Source organism: Myripristis murdjan, chromosome 19, assembly GCF_902150065.1.
Source record: "Myripristis murdjan chromosome 19, fMyrMur1.1, whole genome shotgun sequence".
In the NCBI taxonomy this organism is placed as follows: Eukaryota; Metazoa; Chordata; class Actinopteri; order Holocentriformes; family Holocentridae; genus Myripristis; species Myripristis murdjan.
Window position 1 is genome coordinate 4,380,973 of NC_043998.1, and position 18,330 is coordinate 4,399,302.

The window sequence follows — 18,330 nt, forward strand, 5'->3', positions numbered from 1 at the left end:
CACTGAAAGTGAAAAGACAAAAGCAGCAAGATGACAGTGTGTGTGTCACCTAGATGACATGCAGCGGACAGCAGGTTTACATGTTGAGATGATGTTCTTGGCCCACAAAAGCCAGATAACTTGCTAGTAACCTCGCTGAACTTTCTGCTAAACCCATGATCTCTAGTCAGTGTGATGACTGTCAGTGCTATGTGAATAATTGTTGAAACTAATTATTGATTGATTACTATGCCGTTGTGACCTATATGCCATCTTCCAGAAGAGATTCCCACCCCAAGTCAAAATGGCCCCAATGGTGGTAATTTATTTAAACATTATTCTACCAGAAAATCCCATTGAGGACGAATGTAAACCTGAGGCAGCACTAACAGGAGAAAAATTTTAACATGCAACATCAGTGACAATCATAAAATAATAAGTTTAAAATCAAAATGGGAATAAAACTTCTCAAGGAACACAACATAAAGTGTGTTAGAAAAATAATAATAACTGACATCCTGATGTGAGACCAACTTTTAGTTACAACAGCCATTTACTCCTTTTTAAACTCAGCAAATGATGTGTGTGTGATTCAGGTTTGAGAGAGCTCTGTAGCTCAGTCCAAAGCAAATCAAACTCTTCTTGGCAGCTTCAGTGTTAACACTTTGTACTTTGCAACAAACACATATGGAAGAAAATGCCTTGTATGTTTCATGCAAACTAAAAACGAGTTAATGCATACGAGAAAATTGCCAAGGATGACCCTAAAAATAAAAATAGGGTTGCATCCTTTATGCAGCAATTGATGTCCAACCGACTGAGATATAAAGTATGCAGTGATGGGTTGTGTAACCTAGATTTGTAATGTGTCTCAAAGCAGCCTGATATAGTGAGTCAAGTTTGGACAAAGTAGATAAGAGAGAGGCAAATCTATAAATGGTTTCACTGTAATCAGCCTGTGGCAGGAAATAGACCGGCAAGCAAGATTAAAACCTGAAAAGGAGGCCAGCTTCACCGTCTTGAAAAGAGACTCTATATGGTTTATGAAATTAAGATTTCCAGTCATATACCTACATATTCAAAAGCTGATTTTTTTACACCTTGCTCAGCAATTTTATATCATTACATGACATCTGTGAAATACATTTATAATATCTCTATCTCTATCTATCTAGGTTTTGTTGATAATGCAGCTCTTCTATCAAGAGATGCACTTTCCAAAGCAGAGTGAGCTCTGATTGGCTGGCTACAGTGGTGCCCCACCCCATCCTCTAAACTATAATTGGTTAATTGTCATACAGTGGACAAAATAAAAATTGTTGGTAAAAATGAGTGACTTTCTTGACTAGCAACTATGGCAAAATGGTAATGATCTTACACTCAGGTTTATCAATTACTCATGTGCATGTCAGGGGGCTAAAATATGCCAATTATGAGGGAAATGCCTCTCTTTAGAATATTCCTCCTTCAGTACCTATTTACAAATTCAGTGGGAATATCTTTGTGGGTACTGACTGTGAGGTCAGAAGAGTTTGTATAGCTGGCAGTGAGCATCACCACCTTGCCTTACTTGCATGGAAAAGTTATTGAGTAGGCTATGGCTAGGAGAAGAATGGTCTGTATCTGTCATGGACAAAAAAATTGCTAATATATCAACTGTTTGTGGCTGGTGACCCAATAGTAATAGTCTAAGATTAGCTCTTGTTCGATAAATGCTCCATATTGGCAAATAACTTAAGTAGACCAAAAACACAATGAGAAAGGACAATGCTTTGCCCTACACATTCTAGTGTCCCACTTTCATTGTCTTTCCTGTGGACGGGTGGAAAAGTGGCGATGGGAGTAAGAGGATGGGGGGAAAAGACGGAAATGACAGGAGAGAGGAGGAAAGGTGTGGCTGTAGTGGAGGAGAAGGGCCAAAGGGAGACGAGGAGACCTTCCCTCCACCTCCACCCCCCACCCCCCCACCCCATTCCCCTCAGGCTGTGATAAGGAGCGACAGCATGTTGAGCTGTCAGCGTGTCACCAGAGGAGAGGGGCTTGAAAAGAGCATGCCACACCGTAACCTGTCGCATTAATGGATGAGCTACATGACACGAGCAGGAGGGAAGAAGGAGGAGGAAGAGGAGGAGGAGGAGGAGGGAGGAAGGAGAGGAAGGTGGAGGGGACAGAGGAGAGAGTAGGGAAAAGAGCAGGTAGTGAGAGATCAGGTTGTAATGAAGGGGGAATGAGAAGGAGAGATGAAGGAGAGATCTAATGATTTTCAGTGTGTGTGTGTGTGTGTGTGTGTGTATGGCAAATGGTGAACTACATACATATAGACGTGTGAACTACATACAGTGCATTTGAATATAAGGACATGCATGAAGTGAAGCTGCTGAGTTTGGAGACTTCACACACACACACACACACACATGCATGAACACACATGCATGCACAAACCACTCAGGCGCACACGCACACACACACTACACACACAAAACACACTTAAACAATTACATGTCCATGTTCATACACACACTCATACATACACAGCAGCCAGGAGGTGACATTGATAAACTAGGTTGGTCTTTCCAGGGCAGGAATAAATGAGTTCAACTGTAGCTGTGAGATTACACTCTGGACTCTGTTTAGTCTCACTTTTCAATACACCCTTGGGAAATGTGTATGTGTGTGTGTGTGTGTGTATTGGTGAGAGAAAAGGGCAAGATGCAGCGAGGAAGAGGCAGAGTTGAAGAGAGGATACCACCTCAACAGGAAGCACATACGCTCACACATTTTCTTCCTCACCTCTCACCCTGATTTAAGCCTTGACCAGCAGCCCTAACTCCCCCCTACAGCCCATTTCTAAAGTTAACATCCGCCCCTGGCCACTCTTACATCCATCTGCAATATGTTCAATTCATTCCAGGAGTTATTTTGTGATAAAGTGATGCGGCGTTGCTTTTTTTGGTGCGCCCGCTTTCCCTCAACTTTCCGCATCCGCTCCTCCTGCAAGTTAATGATCACGTTCGCAATTATTTCCGACTTGCTTGGAGAGTTGACGAGAGCAGTTGAGTGTGCAGTCGGGCGCGGTGTCAACAAGCCGAACCCTCCTGAGAGCGCGCTCGGTGCTCCCACCCAACAATGGCAGATAGAAAATGTGTGTGTGTTGTTGCTGAGGAGGTGGATGCAGGTGAGATCCCAGGTCACAAGGCAGCACTTGTTCAGTTAAATAATTTAAATGAGGTAATGTAGAAGTGTGATTCACTGACTATCATGCAACAATTCGCCCAACTTCCTGACCATGAACTTTACTTTGAGATTTGGTGTTGCAATTTGCAGATAAAAGCTGAAATCTTTCCATTTCATTGTCGATGGTGCGACGCAACTCTCATGCCAACACCCGCCTAGCTCATGTTGTTTTCCATCATTCTTGGAAAGCAACAGCAGCACCTTTCTCAAAAGACTTCCCCCAGTTCGATTCCCGGTTTGAGACCATATCTGACTAAGCAAATCTGCACTGCACTTGCTCATCTAATTTTTTCTACAAGTTCATTTGAAACGCTTAATCACTGTTAAAGTCCCCCTCAAGCCATTTATTAAGCCCCTAAAAATCATTTCTGTTCATCAATATTATATATTTTGAAGTTTTCTCCATGAAAAAAAAAACATCCGTTTGTGCTGTAAAACGGCTTAAAAGTAACTCTAAATCTTGCCCTCAGCTATCAGCATTTGTGACGTAGCAAATCTAGCTGGCCCGGGGTGAGTCTGAACCGCAGATTTTAGGAGTGTGCACAGACACCTCCACCTTCAACGGAGGAGTGTGAAATCACCTCTCCAGTGACACGCTCTGCACAGATACAAGTCAGTAGAATCAAGGTCAGACATTTAAGGGGACATAGATGTAAGAAAAACACATGTTTGAGTGGAGGGGAGTCTTAAAGGTCACAAAGGACCCACAGTTTATAGAAAACAAACACCACCTGATCTAAACACTCACAGCAACCAAGAAGAACACTAAAGAAAACTAAAATTAACCTATTTTACCTTGGCCTGTTAATAATAAATGTCTTTCAATAAAGAAAAAAAGTTGTGAATCTGTTGAATCTAGCTGCTGGGTTTATACAGCAGAAAAAGAGCAAGAGAGCAATAGTTTCCCATCAAGAAAAATCAGGAGCAGCATCCATTACACAACATTCAACATCTCTTGCGGCACCATTGCATTCTGGTCTATTGTGGCTACTTTGAGTGAAAAAATTGATATCCGTGGCTCCTATTCAAAGGATTTCACCACGAATGGTTTATTGAACATCAGTAGACCTTCCTCTTTGATTCTATTGTTGATGTTTCAGATAGCTGAAAATTACCCTGATACCAAAGTCTACTGCATCTGCACCGGAAATATCTCAAAGTTATCTACACATTGCCAGTTACCACTATAAAGGCAAACAACACAACAGACCCAGAAATTCAATGTACTTCACCAGTGACACTTTGCGGTGGATTTCCCCTTTATCCCTTTAGCATAAGAGGAATAAGGTTCCTTGTAAAACACTCCTCACAAATAAGAATTTTTTACTGTTTTCTTCAGGAAATCACTGTTACAATGCATCCCCCTCTGCACACCTGTAACCATAATAAATGCTATAAATACCTATGACTATGTGCTTGAATGTATGAATGGATGTACAGTATTGGATTAATGTATTTAGATTACATAATATGACGTTTTTGTAGAGTAACGTGTAGATTACTATCTTTTGTATGACTTGCAGGTGCTGAGACTGTGGAGGTGGTACCTTGTCCCAGAGCCTGTCTCGGTCCAGAGCGATGATGACCATGGACGGGTTGGTGAGGAAGCCTTGGTTGTTGAAGGACAGGTCCTTCTTGTTCCACGTCACATTCAGCATGTGCCTGCGAACCCACACACAGCAAAAGTAAATTATATACAATCAAGAAACTTTTTAGATCCTGCTTGCAAGCGCACATTCATTTGCATACTCAGGTACACACACATGCACGCGCGCATACAGACAAACGCATGCACACCCACCTACAATGAGCACCTCTTAATTAAACCTAAAGCTCCCCAGGGAGGGCTTGATCTAACGTGGGAGAATGGAAGAAGCTCATTAGGTGATGATGGAGGTAGCTGATTGGTGGAGGGCAGGATGCGCCCACTGAGACTCGTCTCTCTCTGCTAGGAGGTTCAGCCACGACAGACCGAGCTCTGGATAATGAATCCAGGTCGATTTACGTTTCGGACCACATGGAAGACACGGGTGATTAATAGGCTGGGACACCAGTTTCGACAGTAGAACAAAATACAACAGTGTTGTATGTTGTTGTTTTAGCATCCCGACGTCTCCCATATATGAAATGGATATGTAAATTACAATTACAATTACAATTTGTACTTTCTAGGGATGATCTGTATGGTTTTGAAATGTTGTAAAGCCTGGTAGTTTTTTGTGAATTTGTATTGGTTAGTCAGAAATCTTCAAAAATACATTTATTTGACTATGGTTCAAAAGATGAATATGCTGCCTGTTTTGCTTGTTTCTTTTTGTTTGTTTATTTTTTTCTTATCTTTGAATCTCGGACACAGGTGGGCATTCATACATTAGGTCTGGGCTGCTGCATTAATTACAAAATGACTAAATAAAAATAAAAATAGAATAATAAAAAGACAACAAATTTCACCTGGTATACCCCAGGGGCTGGCACTGGTGGCACACATACCAAAGTTAAAGAAGAACTGCATTAGGCCATATATTCTGGATACAACAAATGTGCTGATATATCCTTTCAACAACAATACTTCTAGTGTGTTGCAATTTTCTCTTTCCTATCAACATAATAAATGACACAGACTGTAGCCAACTCAGACTTTTTTGGATGATTTTCAGATTCAGCACAATCACACCTACCCAACAAACTATGGAAGATTTATTGAAAAGTATAAAACTGCATTTGTCATAAAACTCACCTACTTTAAATCTGTGTTTTTGAGACTAGTTTCCAACATACATCATGCTATTCACATCTACTTTATTTTGAGTGTAGAGATACACTGACTGACTACTGGTATGTGAAGTCTGAGAGCTCTCTGACCTTCTGCAATGAATCCACATGAGTTTATAGTCAAGCAGTCCCGTACAGATTGGCTTTGTTGTTCACCTCTGTTTGTTAAGAGTATGTATGGAAATATGGACCAATTTACCCAATTTTGCAGTAAAATATTTTTATACAAGCTTCCATTTCATTTATGGGAGAACTTAGGGACGCTAAAAACATTGATGTATTTTATTCTGCCTCCAGCTGACTGCCTCCAAAACAGCATTTTTGAGGTTCATCCTGACTTTTGCTGGCAAGCTCATGTGAAAAGTTTCTGCAAATGTCTTTGTGTGTGTGAGTCTTTTAAAGCTGTCTATGCCGCCATTTGATTCGGCACCTTTACCCAATAATTTATATCCATTTAATAAACACACGCAATGATGTAAGACTGTCGTTTTCCTTCTGAAATGTGAAAAAAATCTGAACTGCTCACACATTATTTATCCAAATATATATATATATATATATATATATATATATATTGTCAAAAAAGTTGTAATTCATAGTATTCTGTTAGATATGTGAATGTTTTGAGTATTTCATATCGATTCAGGCCAAAGTCAGAGCAATTCATTCTATTGATTTCCTATAGATTTTATAGGAAATCTATAGGAAATCACACAAAGACAAAGACTCACACAGTTGTACCTCTGTAAGTTTACTTGTGTGTATTTCCACATCTACACACCACAAAACATGCTCCCTCTCACCTGAAGAAGGTGTTGTTGTCGGAGTGTTTGGCCAGCGTGTTGCAGTCACTGTGTCCCTCGGGAACAAAACCGTGGTACTTCTTGAAGCTCTCGGCCCCTTTGGCCACGATGGCGACGCCCTCCCTCACCCTCTGCCTCAGGCTCTTCCTCCAGTGGTCTGTTATTACGCCAATTACACCAATGGGGAAGCTGACAGGTGGCGGGCCGTCTGGGTTGCCCACAGCCAGGCTGGGCAGGATCCAGATGTATCCCGGTCCCAGGAGGCCCACCTCGCTCGCCTGCCGGAACAAGTACTGCGCCTCCTCATGGGAGCAGTAGGCCAGCAGGACCTGGGAGTCCACCTGCAGAGAGACAGCACCCTGTTTACAACCAGAGCACATCAGCCAGCAGCATGGCAGACACAGAAAGAACAGTGGCACTGACGTAGTGATCACACAGGATTTGTTTTTCTTAATCATACTCCCTTTTTTTGCTAAAAATATTATTATTATTAGACAGCCACAGTGGAAAGAGGCAGGAAAGACAGGGCAGAGGAAGGGGATGGCATGCAGTAAAGGGTCTTGGCCCGATTCAAACCCAGGCCACTGTGGCTCGACCTTAGTATTATGTGGTACATGCTCTACACTTTGAGCCACCAGAACACCCCTTTAATTTTTGACGTGCTACAGTACTAACATCAGCAACACTGGAATAACTATTTACAAAGTCCAGTTATTTGGGTGGCATGCCTCGTCCCACCTGCTGCAGCATGCGTTTGGTCCTCACATCACTGGCCCCAACAGACATTTCCAGAGACAGGACGTCCTGTAAGTTCCACTGGAAGTAGGAAGTGTCTGTATAGGAGTGAACTATATCCACAAAGGTGTCGTATCCTGGCAAAAAGCTGGTGATCACCACAAACTCGCCCCAGTCATACTCCTCCATAAGCTGGAACACAGGCATATTTCCAAAAAAAAAAAAAAAAGAAAGTAAAGATGATAGTAAGTATGCAATTGACTTATTTAGTTATTTGATTGTGATAGTGAAGATATCAGCACACAACATTTCTGTACCTTGAACATGCAGACTATCTGCTGCTCTAGAGAAGCTCCCATCTGCAGGAAGGTGGATCCCTCATCCTAGGAAGAAAAAGAGTGTCACTTACTGCTGTCAGACAAAATGTAAGTAACATGATGATTTATTGATTCACGCCAGGGAAATTCTGTCATGGGGTGAACTGCAGAACAGCAGCAGTCTGTCTACTCACTATGCCAACCTGCTGCCTGTGCATGTTTATTGGCGCTGTCAAAATTTAAGAGGCACAGCCTTATTTTTGAATTGACAAACTCAAATTTATGAAAAACATGGATTTTGAATGGGTCAGGAAACTCGCTTGACTTATAAAGAGCCGTGTTTGAATGAAAATGTGAAAAACAGCAAAGTTTTCCTGCAACAGGCGATTATCAGTGTGTGGCTGCCATTAAAAAGCATGTTCCTGAGTGTCACCACAAATGGGAAAAACGATTGGACCTCTGCTAACCTGATAAATACATTCATATGTCTTATTTGTCATATCACTTGTCATTTTTCATTTTACCAGCACCTTTAACATTGTTACAGCTACTCAGCTTATATTAGTGAGAAACACCATCAGTATTTGGGTACTTATTCTGTGTTTTGTCAATATTTGTTATTGTTATGTAGTTAATAGTTTCTTACATAACCCTCACTATTAAAGGTTGCTTTGGCACACAGTGTTATGACAGTAACGCCCATTGATCTGATCTGAACTCAAATGAGAGATTGGAAAAGAAAGGACACAGAAAGATGCTTAGACAATGTTCTCTAACAGGCACATGCATCTGCTTTTATGAAATGCCATCAAACCCTCATAAAAAGCCCAGACGACTTACAAAAGGTCATGAAAAGTCTATAAATGCCCTCAGTGACAAAACACATGGCGTAGCGTTTTTTGACATTTCTGACAGCAGGTTTGACATCACAAAGTTTTATTATCCATGAAGCTCTAAAGCCAGCTTTGATTGAGAGCGATAGAGATGCAGCTGTCGAAGACGCACCGGCACCCTATAGTAATGAAGATGCAGATGTAGAGTGACATGTCACAGCAATCGGCTGACATGAATATTCATGTTGCAACTTTTATAGGCATTCACATCTCACGGTGATGCTTTGGTGGTCCATATTCAGTCGCGCCGTGAACTCCAAACGCTCAGTCCTGCTGGTCTCTTTCTGTCAGGAAAGCGGGCCTGAAGCTGGTTAGACCCAGAATTGATGATGCATTTGTGGGCTTGTATGAGTGTATTTATGTGTGTGTGTGTGTGTGGGTGGGTGGGTGCAGGCATTTGCATACCTGTGCGTGTGCTTTGACACATGAGATGGAAAGCTATTTGAGCTCACTGAACCTGCATCCTTCAAATAACATTCTGGATCAGATAAAGTAGGCTATGAGTGATGAGAAGAGGAAGGGAAATGGAGTAAAGTGTGAGAGGGGCCGGATATAGACCTGAAGGAGCGGAACACATCAGCAGGTATCAAAGGAGGAATTTTTTTTAAAAATATATATTTATTTATCCAGGGGGAAGTGAAATGAGCCCACATGCTCTTTTTTGATGAGGCCCTGTTTCACTTTTACACAGATGCATCAAGTAGATTCACACCAGAGCTGCCCGGCACAGCCACTGTCTTATACTGATGATCACTGCTGCAGTTTGGGGTTAAGAGCCCCTAAACTCTCAGTGGAGTCACCTGACACACACTTTCCCCCGGGGATAAAGAGCAGCAATCTTCCAGTCACATGTATGGAGATGGAGAAATCCTCAGTGATGCATAGAGGAGTGAGAAAGAGAGAGCGAGAGAGAGAGAGAGAGAGAGAGAGAGAGAGAGTGTAGATGAGAGACTAGTGTTAAACTGTCAAGTGCCATATGGGACCAGGTCTCAGATCGTCTCAGTCTGTTTTTGTCTGAGAGTTGACAACTGTCATCTCTGCTTCCTGTTCCTCCTCGCTCTCCTGCAGCTCAGAGACTCAGCAAAGCCCCAGGGACGTGTGAACCACAGGAATACCACAGCAGTATCACAGCCAGACTCTCTCTCCAGCACTCACTTTACCAGCTTTATCTCTGTCTGGGGCTGTTTGAGCATCGCTCCCAGAGGCTGAAACTCCACTAGACCACTGGCTGCACTAAACACCAGAATAGCAACAAAACAGCAGCTCACAACTGTGCCACGCTGCCACTGAATAAATAAGAATCGGTATGCATTGTAAAAAAAAACAAAAAAAAACAAAACAAAACCTCCACCTGAAGTCATTTAGTCTCATATTCTGTTAAAAAATCTTGTTTTTCTTAAAACAAGTGAAAAAAATCCCACATGCTTCCAATGATAATCAACTAATCTCCAGAAATTTCTTGAATCAGATGTCATTGTCTTGATACTAGTGGGCTGATCTGCCTTCTTCTGCCTTGTTTCAACACATTTATTCTTGTTCCCAGGGGGAAAAAACTGAAACAAGTGAAACTGAACTGGAAACAAGTGGGATTATCTCATCCCAGCGTCTGATCTTTTCACTTCTTTGAAGAAAAACAAGATTTTAACACTGAGCATGGAACGAAAAGTTGCGATTTTTTGCTGTGTGGAGGGAGGAAAGGTTAAACAAGGCAACGTCAAACATTAGGTGCAGCCCACCTCTGAGCAAATATGTGCCCTTGTTTTGACTTTGTTTTCAACCAGCACAGTTCTGAAAATGGGATGCATCATTTTGACAATTTTACATGCATCTGAGCTATTCACTAAACAAATAATGCGCCCCCACCCTTGGGCTAATCAGTGTAATTTTGCAAATGCCACAACATGGTGATGAGTTACATCATTGCCTCAAGTTTTGTCAAATCCAATTTGTAGTATCTCAGATATTCAACTCATGAACAGACAAAGGCACAGTTGGAAGCGGACCCATATTCCCTCTTACAATCAAACCAAAACAAGACTACTAAACATTACCTATGGCTGTCCCTCACTCTCTTTGTCTCTCCTCACACCGCTTCCATTTTTCTCCCTGTCTCCCCTGTCCACACACACAAATACACTCATACACACCCCAACTGTCTCGTTCTCACCACTCTGGCAGTGTGGCTGTCACACACAGACATAATTAGCCGTCCTACTGCTGCAGGAGCGTATGGTAATGTGACAGGAAGATGGTGGACATGGTGGGCTGCTCACACACTCCTCTCCTCCCCTGGGAAGGACTAGGCGCCTCCCCTCAGCAGAAAGACTGGCACAGGTCAAACTGTAAGCAGGTCACACACACACACACACACACACACACACACATACACACGCCTGCCTGCTCACACACTCCAATACACGATGACATATTTCAAGTCATGGACGTCATCATCCACTCTTCCCCGTCTCATGAAATTGGCACATATGCTTGCTGCCACGTCCATCTCAGCCTCATCTCACACTCCTGACCGGTGTGTTGACGCAGTGAGGTGGATACAGAAACGGATGCAGCGATGCACACACATGCATGAGCACAGTCCTAAGAACATCCTGAACCAGATGTTTCCGTTTATAACCCTCTCAGTGTTTTCAATACAAGGACCGGGAGGATCGGGAGGAGGAGGGCTTAATCTGTATTACATGATTGCAGAGAGCGCTGTGGTTGGTTACGTTGGGAGCCTGTGCGTGTGAGTTGCACATTAACGACGGGCGGGCTATACGGCCAACCTGCTGCAACACTCCCGCCGAGCTCAACACACTCACATGGAAACACTTTATCTTAAAACCTCAGACAATCCCTTTAAATAATGCTGTTTTTATCGATGGAAAATGTAGGCCTGACACGTCAACAGGGTTTGTTTCAATGGATGATAAGACAACAGTGACAGTGACGTCCCCGACGATTGGAGAAAGTGGCCCTGTGTGTGTGATCTGTGCTGTCTGAGGCATTGCTGCTTGAAGCCCGGGGCCTTTTTGGGTTGTGGCGGGCCAATGTCGCATTTTATGGATAGCCTACTGGGTAACAATGTAAAAATGCATCATTCTCCAAAGGTTCATTAAATCGGATCCAGCCGTGTCCATGATATTGAGTGTGAAAATACTGAGCGTGAAGCTTATTGCGCTGTTGATGCGCCAATCAGTTTAATACTCAAAATGTTGCACCCCGGAGTCAAAATCCACCATTCAGTCCAAATTTGGCTGAGAAAACTGTCTCTATTGGCCCATTCCTGGTCTTTAGTAGTGGAGGATAATCATCATCATAGTGTAGTCACAAACCGGTGATGCACATAGCTCCATCATGACAAAACACGGATGCTTCTGGTATTATGCAGGTAGGTAAGTGGTTAGCCTAGAGACTTTCGTTCCTTGAGGGAAGTTTCCTGCCATTCCAGCCCCCTGGATAGCTTATTAAGCACTTACACTTTTTAAAATTGTGAGTAAAGCCAATCACTTATTCATGACTCCCAGGCAAAAAAAAAAAAAAAAAAAAAAAAAAAAAAAAAAACAATCAATGGAACGTAGAATACAGTTTTTCTCCACTATTCTCAGTGCCACACCATTGGCAGTTTGAATGGCTACCTTATTGAAATAGGCCATGCTGTGAAGCTTTGTGGTGGCCTCGTCTGGTCATTAACATGGAATCTGGAAGGGCTTCATTCCCAACGCTAGAAACCAGATTCCAGGGGGAATACTGAGTGGCGGCTCTGGGCTTCTGGTGACCTGGTTATGGAATTCTGAGCGCGGTTTCTGGACCATGAGGCCGAATAGGGAGACACAGCAAGAGAGAGGCAGACAGAGAGAGAGAGAGACAGAGAGAGAGAGAGAAAGAGGGAGGGCTAGATGTACAGAAGGACAGTGAGAGAAACAGAGAAAGCAGGTCAGTCTGGCCACAGAACCAAATCCAAATATAAACTACAGTCTGATCCATGGAGAGAGAGAGAGGTCTGGCTCGCCGCATCACGCTGGTCCAACATCACAAAGAACAGTCTGACCTTAGACTGCTGTCAGGATCGGGGCGCTCAAAAATCATCTGCCACTGACAGCTTCAAACTGCAATAAATAACATTATCTACTGAAATTCTCAAATTCAGCAATGCACCCTCATTTTCCCGTTAGTTTTGATTACCTCAAAAATCAATCGAACCCATTCTCAACAGGCACTTTTATGCATATACAGACAACCACACAAAGGTGCCTTTGCATTGTTTAGTCAAGATTTTAATCATCTTGGGCCTTTAATTTCGCTGCCTTGATCCTGAATTACCAACTTGGCTGTGCCGCCTTTGAAAAAATTCTTCAATCAAAGTTCCATAAACAAATATAGATTCAATTTTTTTCTTTATTTGAGTAGTAAAACAACAAACAGCAATGTCAAACACCATGACTTTAGACTTTGTGCAGGTTCTCAGCACTAGAACACCAGCCATGACAACAAAAGACAAATCTATTCCTAAAGAAGTGTTAAATGTAATTTCAGTGCTCTTTGCTCAACATCATGTTGGTTTTTAACGCCAACATGCACCAACAGCATCGATGATAATGTCATCGCCGCCTGGATGCTGGTTTTTCACACAGCAGAACAATGCACCAAATAAACTCCACAGTTTTGTTATTGTTTCTAAAGCTCCTCATTCACTAATAATTTATTTCACCAGAGCCCTCGTGGAGAAGTGGATGGTGCTGACTTCTCCTCCTGGGGCAGATGCCTCCCCCACCACCCCTCATTTACTCCTCCCCTCTTCCTCCCCATCCTGTCAGTGTTTGTTGTCGCCTCTTGGGCAAGGTGTCCTCCCTCCTCCTTCCTCCCTCACACACTCCTCTTCCACTTCCTCCCTGTTGTCTCCTACTCCAGCGGTCCCATGACTCGACATCTGGATGCAGCACCCTCTAATGATCATCCAGCACACTGCAATGAGTCATAGCCAGCCAGCCACACTCTTGCACACACACACACACACACACACATACAATCGCACAAAAAGCACACTCAACCTCTGATTTCCAACTCCTCCGAGAGACACGTCGCAATGTTTTTCTCTTATTCTCGCAGGCTTTACTGAAGAGGTTTTTTTTTTTTTCCATCTTTCTCGCCCTCTTCTCCTTCTTTCCCCCCCTCCGCCCGCTCTCTCTCATTTCCTCCGTTTCTCATTTGCTTGATATACTGTATGTGCCATCTGACAAAAGACACACTTCCTCTCCTCCCTTCAGCCTTTTCATCTTTGTCTCGTTCCCTCCTTCCTTGTTGTTTGCCGTGGAGAGATCACTGAGACAGGAACCATAAATAGGGTCTAACCAGGCGGTTGCTGCTTCTTTTTAAACCCGCCATCAAAGATACTCATCATCATCAGGCTATTGATAATCAAGCACTATTGAGCTCTTTTATCCCCTAATAGAAACACGCACACATACATATGTTTTTCTCTGTCCAATCCACCTGTCCCATTGTGACAGACACCTAGGGCAAGCTTTTTTTTCCCTTCGCTGACAACAAAAGAGTCTATAAGCAAGAGGAAGAGATGGAAAGAGAGAAAGGGGAGGAGGAGAGCTGAATGAGGCCTTCAACAGGCAGACTGCTTTACTCTTTGAGCTATATAGAGAACTGTCACTCAGCACTTTGCAAGACAAACGGTCGGTAGACGCAATAGACAACATCCCATCTGCACGCCTGTCTTTATTAGGCTCAACGACTCTTTCCTCCATCAAGCGGCGAGGTTAAATAACTCAGATCGTCGCAGCCGTGATCGGGTTCGCCAATTTCAAACCAGAGACTGTTGATAACTGACAAACTTTGCTCCCGCTATTTTTGGATACGACTTAACTCGCCACAGTGGAAGAGCTGCGTGAGAAGAGTAACAAAAGCACATCTGGGTGTAAATATGAGCTCACTCCTTGCCATTTTAAGGTGCGCCGCGCAGGAAAGAGTGGAAGGGAATAGGAAGTCTGCAAATAAGGAAGTGGAAGGTGGAAAATGGAGAAGGAGAGAAAGGAAGCGAGTGAATGGTTGGAGTTTAGCGGGTGAGCGCGAGGTGCTGTGGGGAGTTTCGCCCTCCTGAAGGGTCTAATTAACAGTTTAATGAGGTCCTGGGGCTCAGCGAGAGCACACCGGGCCACAGAGAGAGAGAGCAGCACGGGTCTCTTCCTCCTAGCCATAGCCTTAATGGATTCAGCCGGCATACAACAAGGCTCAAAAACCAAATTCAAATGTGACACAGAGAAGGCCAGGGGATGGCGAAAGAGGAGGCAAAGAGAGAGTAAGGGAAATATAGAGCGGCGGGATCACAATATTCTGAGAAAAAGGAGACAAGGTGGAAAGTGGAGAGAGAGCGAGAGAGACTCCAAATATAATAATAATAAAAAAGGGGCCAGTAGATGACAGTGAGATGGATCAAAAAGCAGAAATAGAAAAGAAATAGCAGAGAGAGGAGTGAGGAAAGGCAGGAAATCAGAACAGAATGACTACTTCGCTATATATGAAAAAAGGAGGAAGGGAGACTTATCTGCTGGAAGTTAACAGTCAAACACTGCCTTCAGGCTGCTGTCAGCCAAGCTTCATCTAAGTATCTTTCTCCTCTCTCCTCTTCTTCGTCTAGTTCTCTCTCCTTCTCTCTCTCTCTCTCTCTCTGCCTTTCCCATTCTTCCATCACAATACTGCAAATCAATCACTCCCCTGCAGCTACAACTCCTTTAGTTTAATACCGTGCTATGACGTGGCATCCACAGATACCACTGATTAACAGGCAGCTGTTAAATGCAGGCTATGATTTACAAATCCGGCCTGAGGGTGTGATCCGCCACTCACAAACACTCTTCAACTTGGTGTGGATGCTGCTGGTGCCTCGATGTGGGAATGTGCCCATTTGGCTGTGTGTGTGTGTTGGAGAAAGAGAGAGCTGTTTCTATAAATGTGAGGTGTTGATGATGGCGTTTAGGTGAGTAAAGGGAGGAAGGAAAGACGGCGAGAGAAGGACGAGACGGAGGGAGTCACCCAAAAGGAGGCATGAAGAGTCCGCCTGTTTTCATCAATCACCTCGTTAGAATCTAACTAAACAGCCAAGCGCTCTCCGTCTCCATTCATCAATGAGATACAGCCTAAATCATAGCAGGGAAAACCTGCTGCTCCTCAAGTGTGCGGGGGATGATTGATTGAGCCATAGATCGCCTGTAGCACTTGTCTCTCCTCAGAAAGTTTCCCTTAGCCGAATTCAGATTCTCACAGCCAGGGATTACAAATGAGGGTCGATGGCTGCAGTCATCGCTGATATTCACCCGCCTATATTACTCATATCCAAATATTTGTATGCAGCACGTTGCTTGCTGGAGTAGGTATGACAACTCTGACCTACTTAAGTAGTTTTATGCTGAGTGACGCTGGTGTGGTTGAGAGGATGGTGTGAAGGGATGGTACTGCTGCTGTCGGGGTTGGTGTTACGGCTGTTAACAGGTAACCTATTCATTTTTGGTATTGCTCGTTATAATGTCATAATTGCAGCACCGCGGGGTAAAATGCAGTTTTTAGATGCATCAAGCCGGCACAGTGAGAAGGGAGAAGGGAGATTACTCTTCCACCAAGACAGTGATGAGTCAAAGCTTGAGGTGATGGTTAGGTTTTGTAGGCTGGACTGTACCTTGTGTGGTATGACCACCGCCGAGCCGCCGCTGATCCCCACGATGGGCAGAGCTGTCTGAGTGGAGAGGAAGTCTAGGATCTGAGCCACTTCTGCCACCTGAGGAGAGAAAAATTTGCAAGTCGCATAAAGGAAGTGGGGAAATACTGCACCAGGATGAATTTTTAACTTCGCCATCGGGGCATTTGGTAACAAATCCAACAAGGCCCAAGAAAAGACACAATTTCTGATCCGGTTGTCAAGCCAGGATCCAAAGTTAGAATAAATTTTGGCACTTCAGTGACTGCCATGGTGATTTTGGAAAAATGAGCAAAAGGTCTGGTATTTGTCATGTAGGGACTTCAGTGCCTCTGCTGATGTTGTCATGCATGTTGACAGCATCAAATGACAGTAAAAGGTAACCGTTTGAATTCAGCGCCAGAAATCACATAAAATCACCTAAACTTGTCAGGCCTAACTTTCTTCATAGCGACTGGCGGGGATGAATGTGGTTAAGAAGTTAAGCCCTCACTAACGAGTGCAACTTTCTTTGAACAGAGCGCTTGCTTGAGACTTTCCTTTAAAGGTGCACTGCGCAAAACTGCCACGGATTTCTTTAAGTAGGGACCTTTTAGACACGACTGAAAAAAAAAAAAAAAGTGGAATAAACAGGCAATTTATCAGTGGATCAAGTGAATGTCGAGTTGAGTCTCACCTAAATTGACCCTTGGTGCACCTTTAAATTTTGTTTCTCCACTTACAACACTGGGGAAGGGATTTCCTGCCAGACACCTTGCTTGAACCAGAATTTAATTTGGGTAAACAGGACAAATGGATGGCATCTCAAATTGGGAGGATGGGACGCTTGTCTCTGTTGCAGCCCCACTCTGTGACATAAGCTGATAAGACGGATGTATTTTTACATAAAAATCGAGCCTTTTGCAGCTTTAAGAGACACTGATGTGAGTGATTGAGCAGCATGACCCTGCAAACGATATTTAATTTTATTATCCGCAAAGCCGAAATTCACACATTATTCTCCTGGGTGGCTTCACCTGAGCGTCAGCCCCCGAGCCCACATCATCCTCGAACACCACGCCGTGCAGCCGCTCCGTTGCCATGGTATCGCAGAGGCGCGTCAGCAGGTCGCGGGGGTTGGTGTCATTGACCAGCACCGTGACTGGGTTGACCACCACAGGCAGGTCGGCGAAGTTCTCCCCGCTGAGGCGACCTCTGACCTCGTTCTGGTAGCTGGAGCCGCTGAACACCACCGCCACGTTGATGGACGGGTGGATGACGAGCGGCCGGGCCCACAGAGGCAGCGGGGAGGAGAAGAAGAAGAGGAGGAGGAGGAGGAGGAGAAGGAGAGGAGGCTGCCCCCGAGGAACGGCCATGTTGGCACCCTAATGCCTGGAAAGAGGAAGAGGAGAAGGAATCGAGAGAGAGAGAGAGAGAGCAGGGGGAAGGAAAGAGAGCAACAGTCAAACATGCAAGCTGCTTTACTTGTATGATATTTTTGACATAATGCCTCATAATCCGTCAGTACATATCCATTGCATATTTCTCTCTCTCTCCCTGTCTGCCTCTGTCTCTCTCTCTGACCCTTTTGTATGACAGTATTAGCCCTGCATTTAGAATCTTGTCTCATGAGGAATACTCTGTGTGTGTGTGTGTGTGTGTGTGTGTGTCCACGTGCGTAGGCATCCATGCGTGTGTACAAGACTGTGTATATGTGCGCGTGTATGTAATCCCCCATAATCCAGCCCCCTGTGTCATGACTGTAATCACCTCTTCATCTCGACACACTACTGCCTCAGCGACACACACCCTCTCTCTCTCTCTCCCTCTCCCTCTCTCTCTCTCTTTCTCTCTCACACACACACACACACAGCACTAGCGGAATGCCAAAAACGGTAACACAGGTCATCGACCTT

General features: G+C 44.0%; 1 protein-coding gene across 1 annotated transcript in view; it reads right to left on the minus strand.

Annotated features, from left to right (window-relative positions):
- Window positions 1-17,790, minus strand: part of LOC115377872 (glutamate receptor ionotropic, NMDA 2C-like) — a 40,388-nt gene extending 22,598 nt beyond the window's left edge. Inside the window, exons 1-6 of the mRNA XM_030077938.1 lie at window positions 17,452-17,790; window positions 16,418-16,498; window positions 7,841-7,906; window positions 7,527-7,715; window positions 6,789-7,129; window positions 4,761-4,875 (exon numbers count right to left, since the gene is read on the minus strand). Of these exons, the coding sequence (XP_029933798.1) occupies window positions 4,761-4,875; window positions 6,789-7,129; window positions 7,527-7,715; window positions 7,841-7,906; window positions 16,418-16,498; window positions 17,452-17,790 (1,131 nt within the window). The remainder of the gene's footprint in view (window positions 1-4,760; window positions 4,876-6,788; window positions 7,130-7,526; window positions 7,716-7,840; window positions 7,907-16,417; window positions 16,499-17,451) is intronic.
- Between the last annotated feature and the right edge of the window lie 540 nt (window positions 17,791-18,330).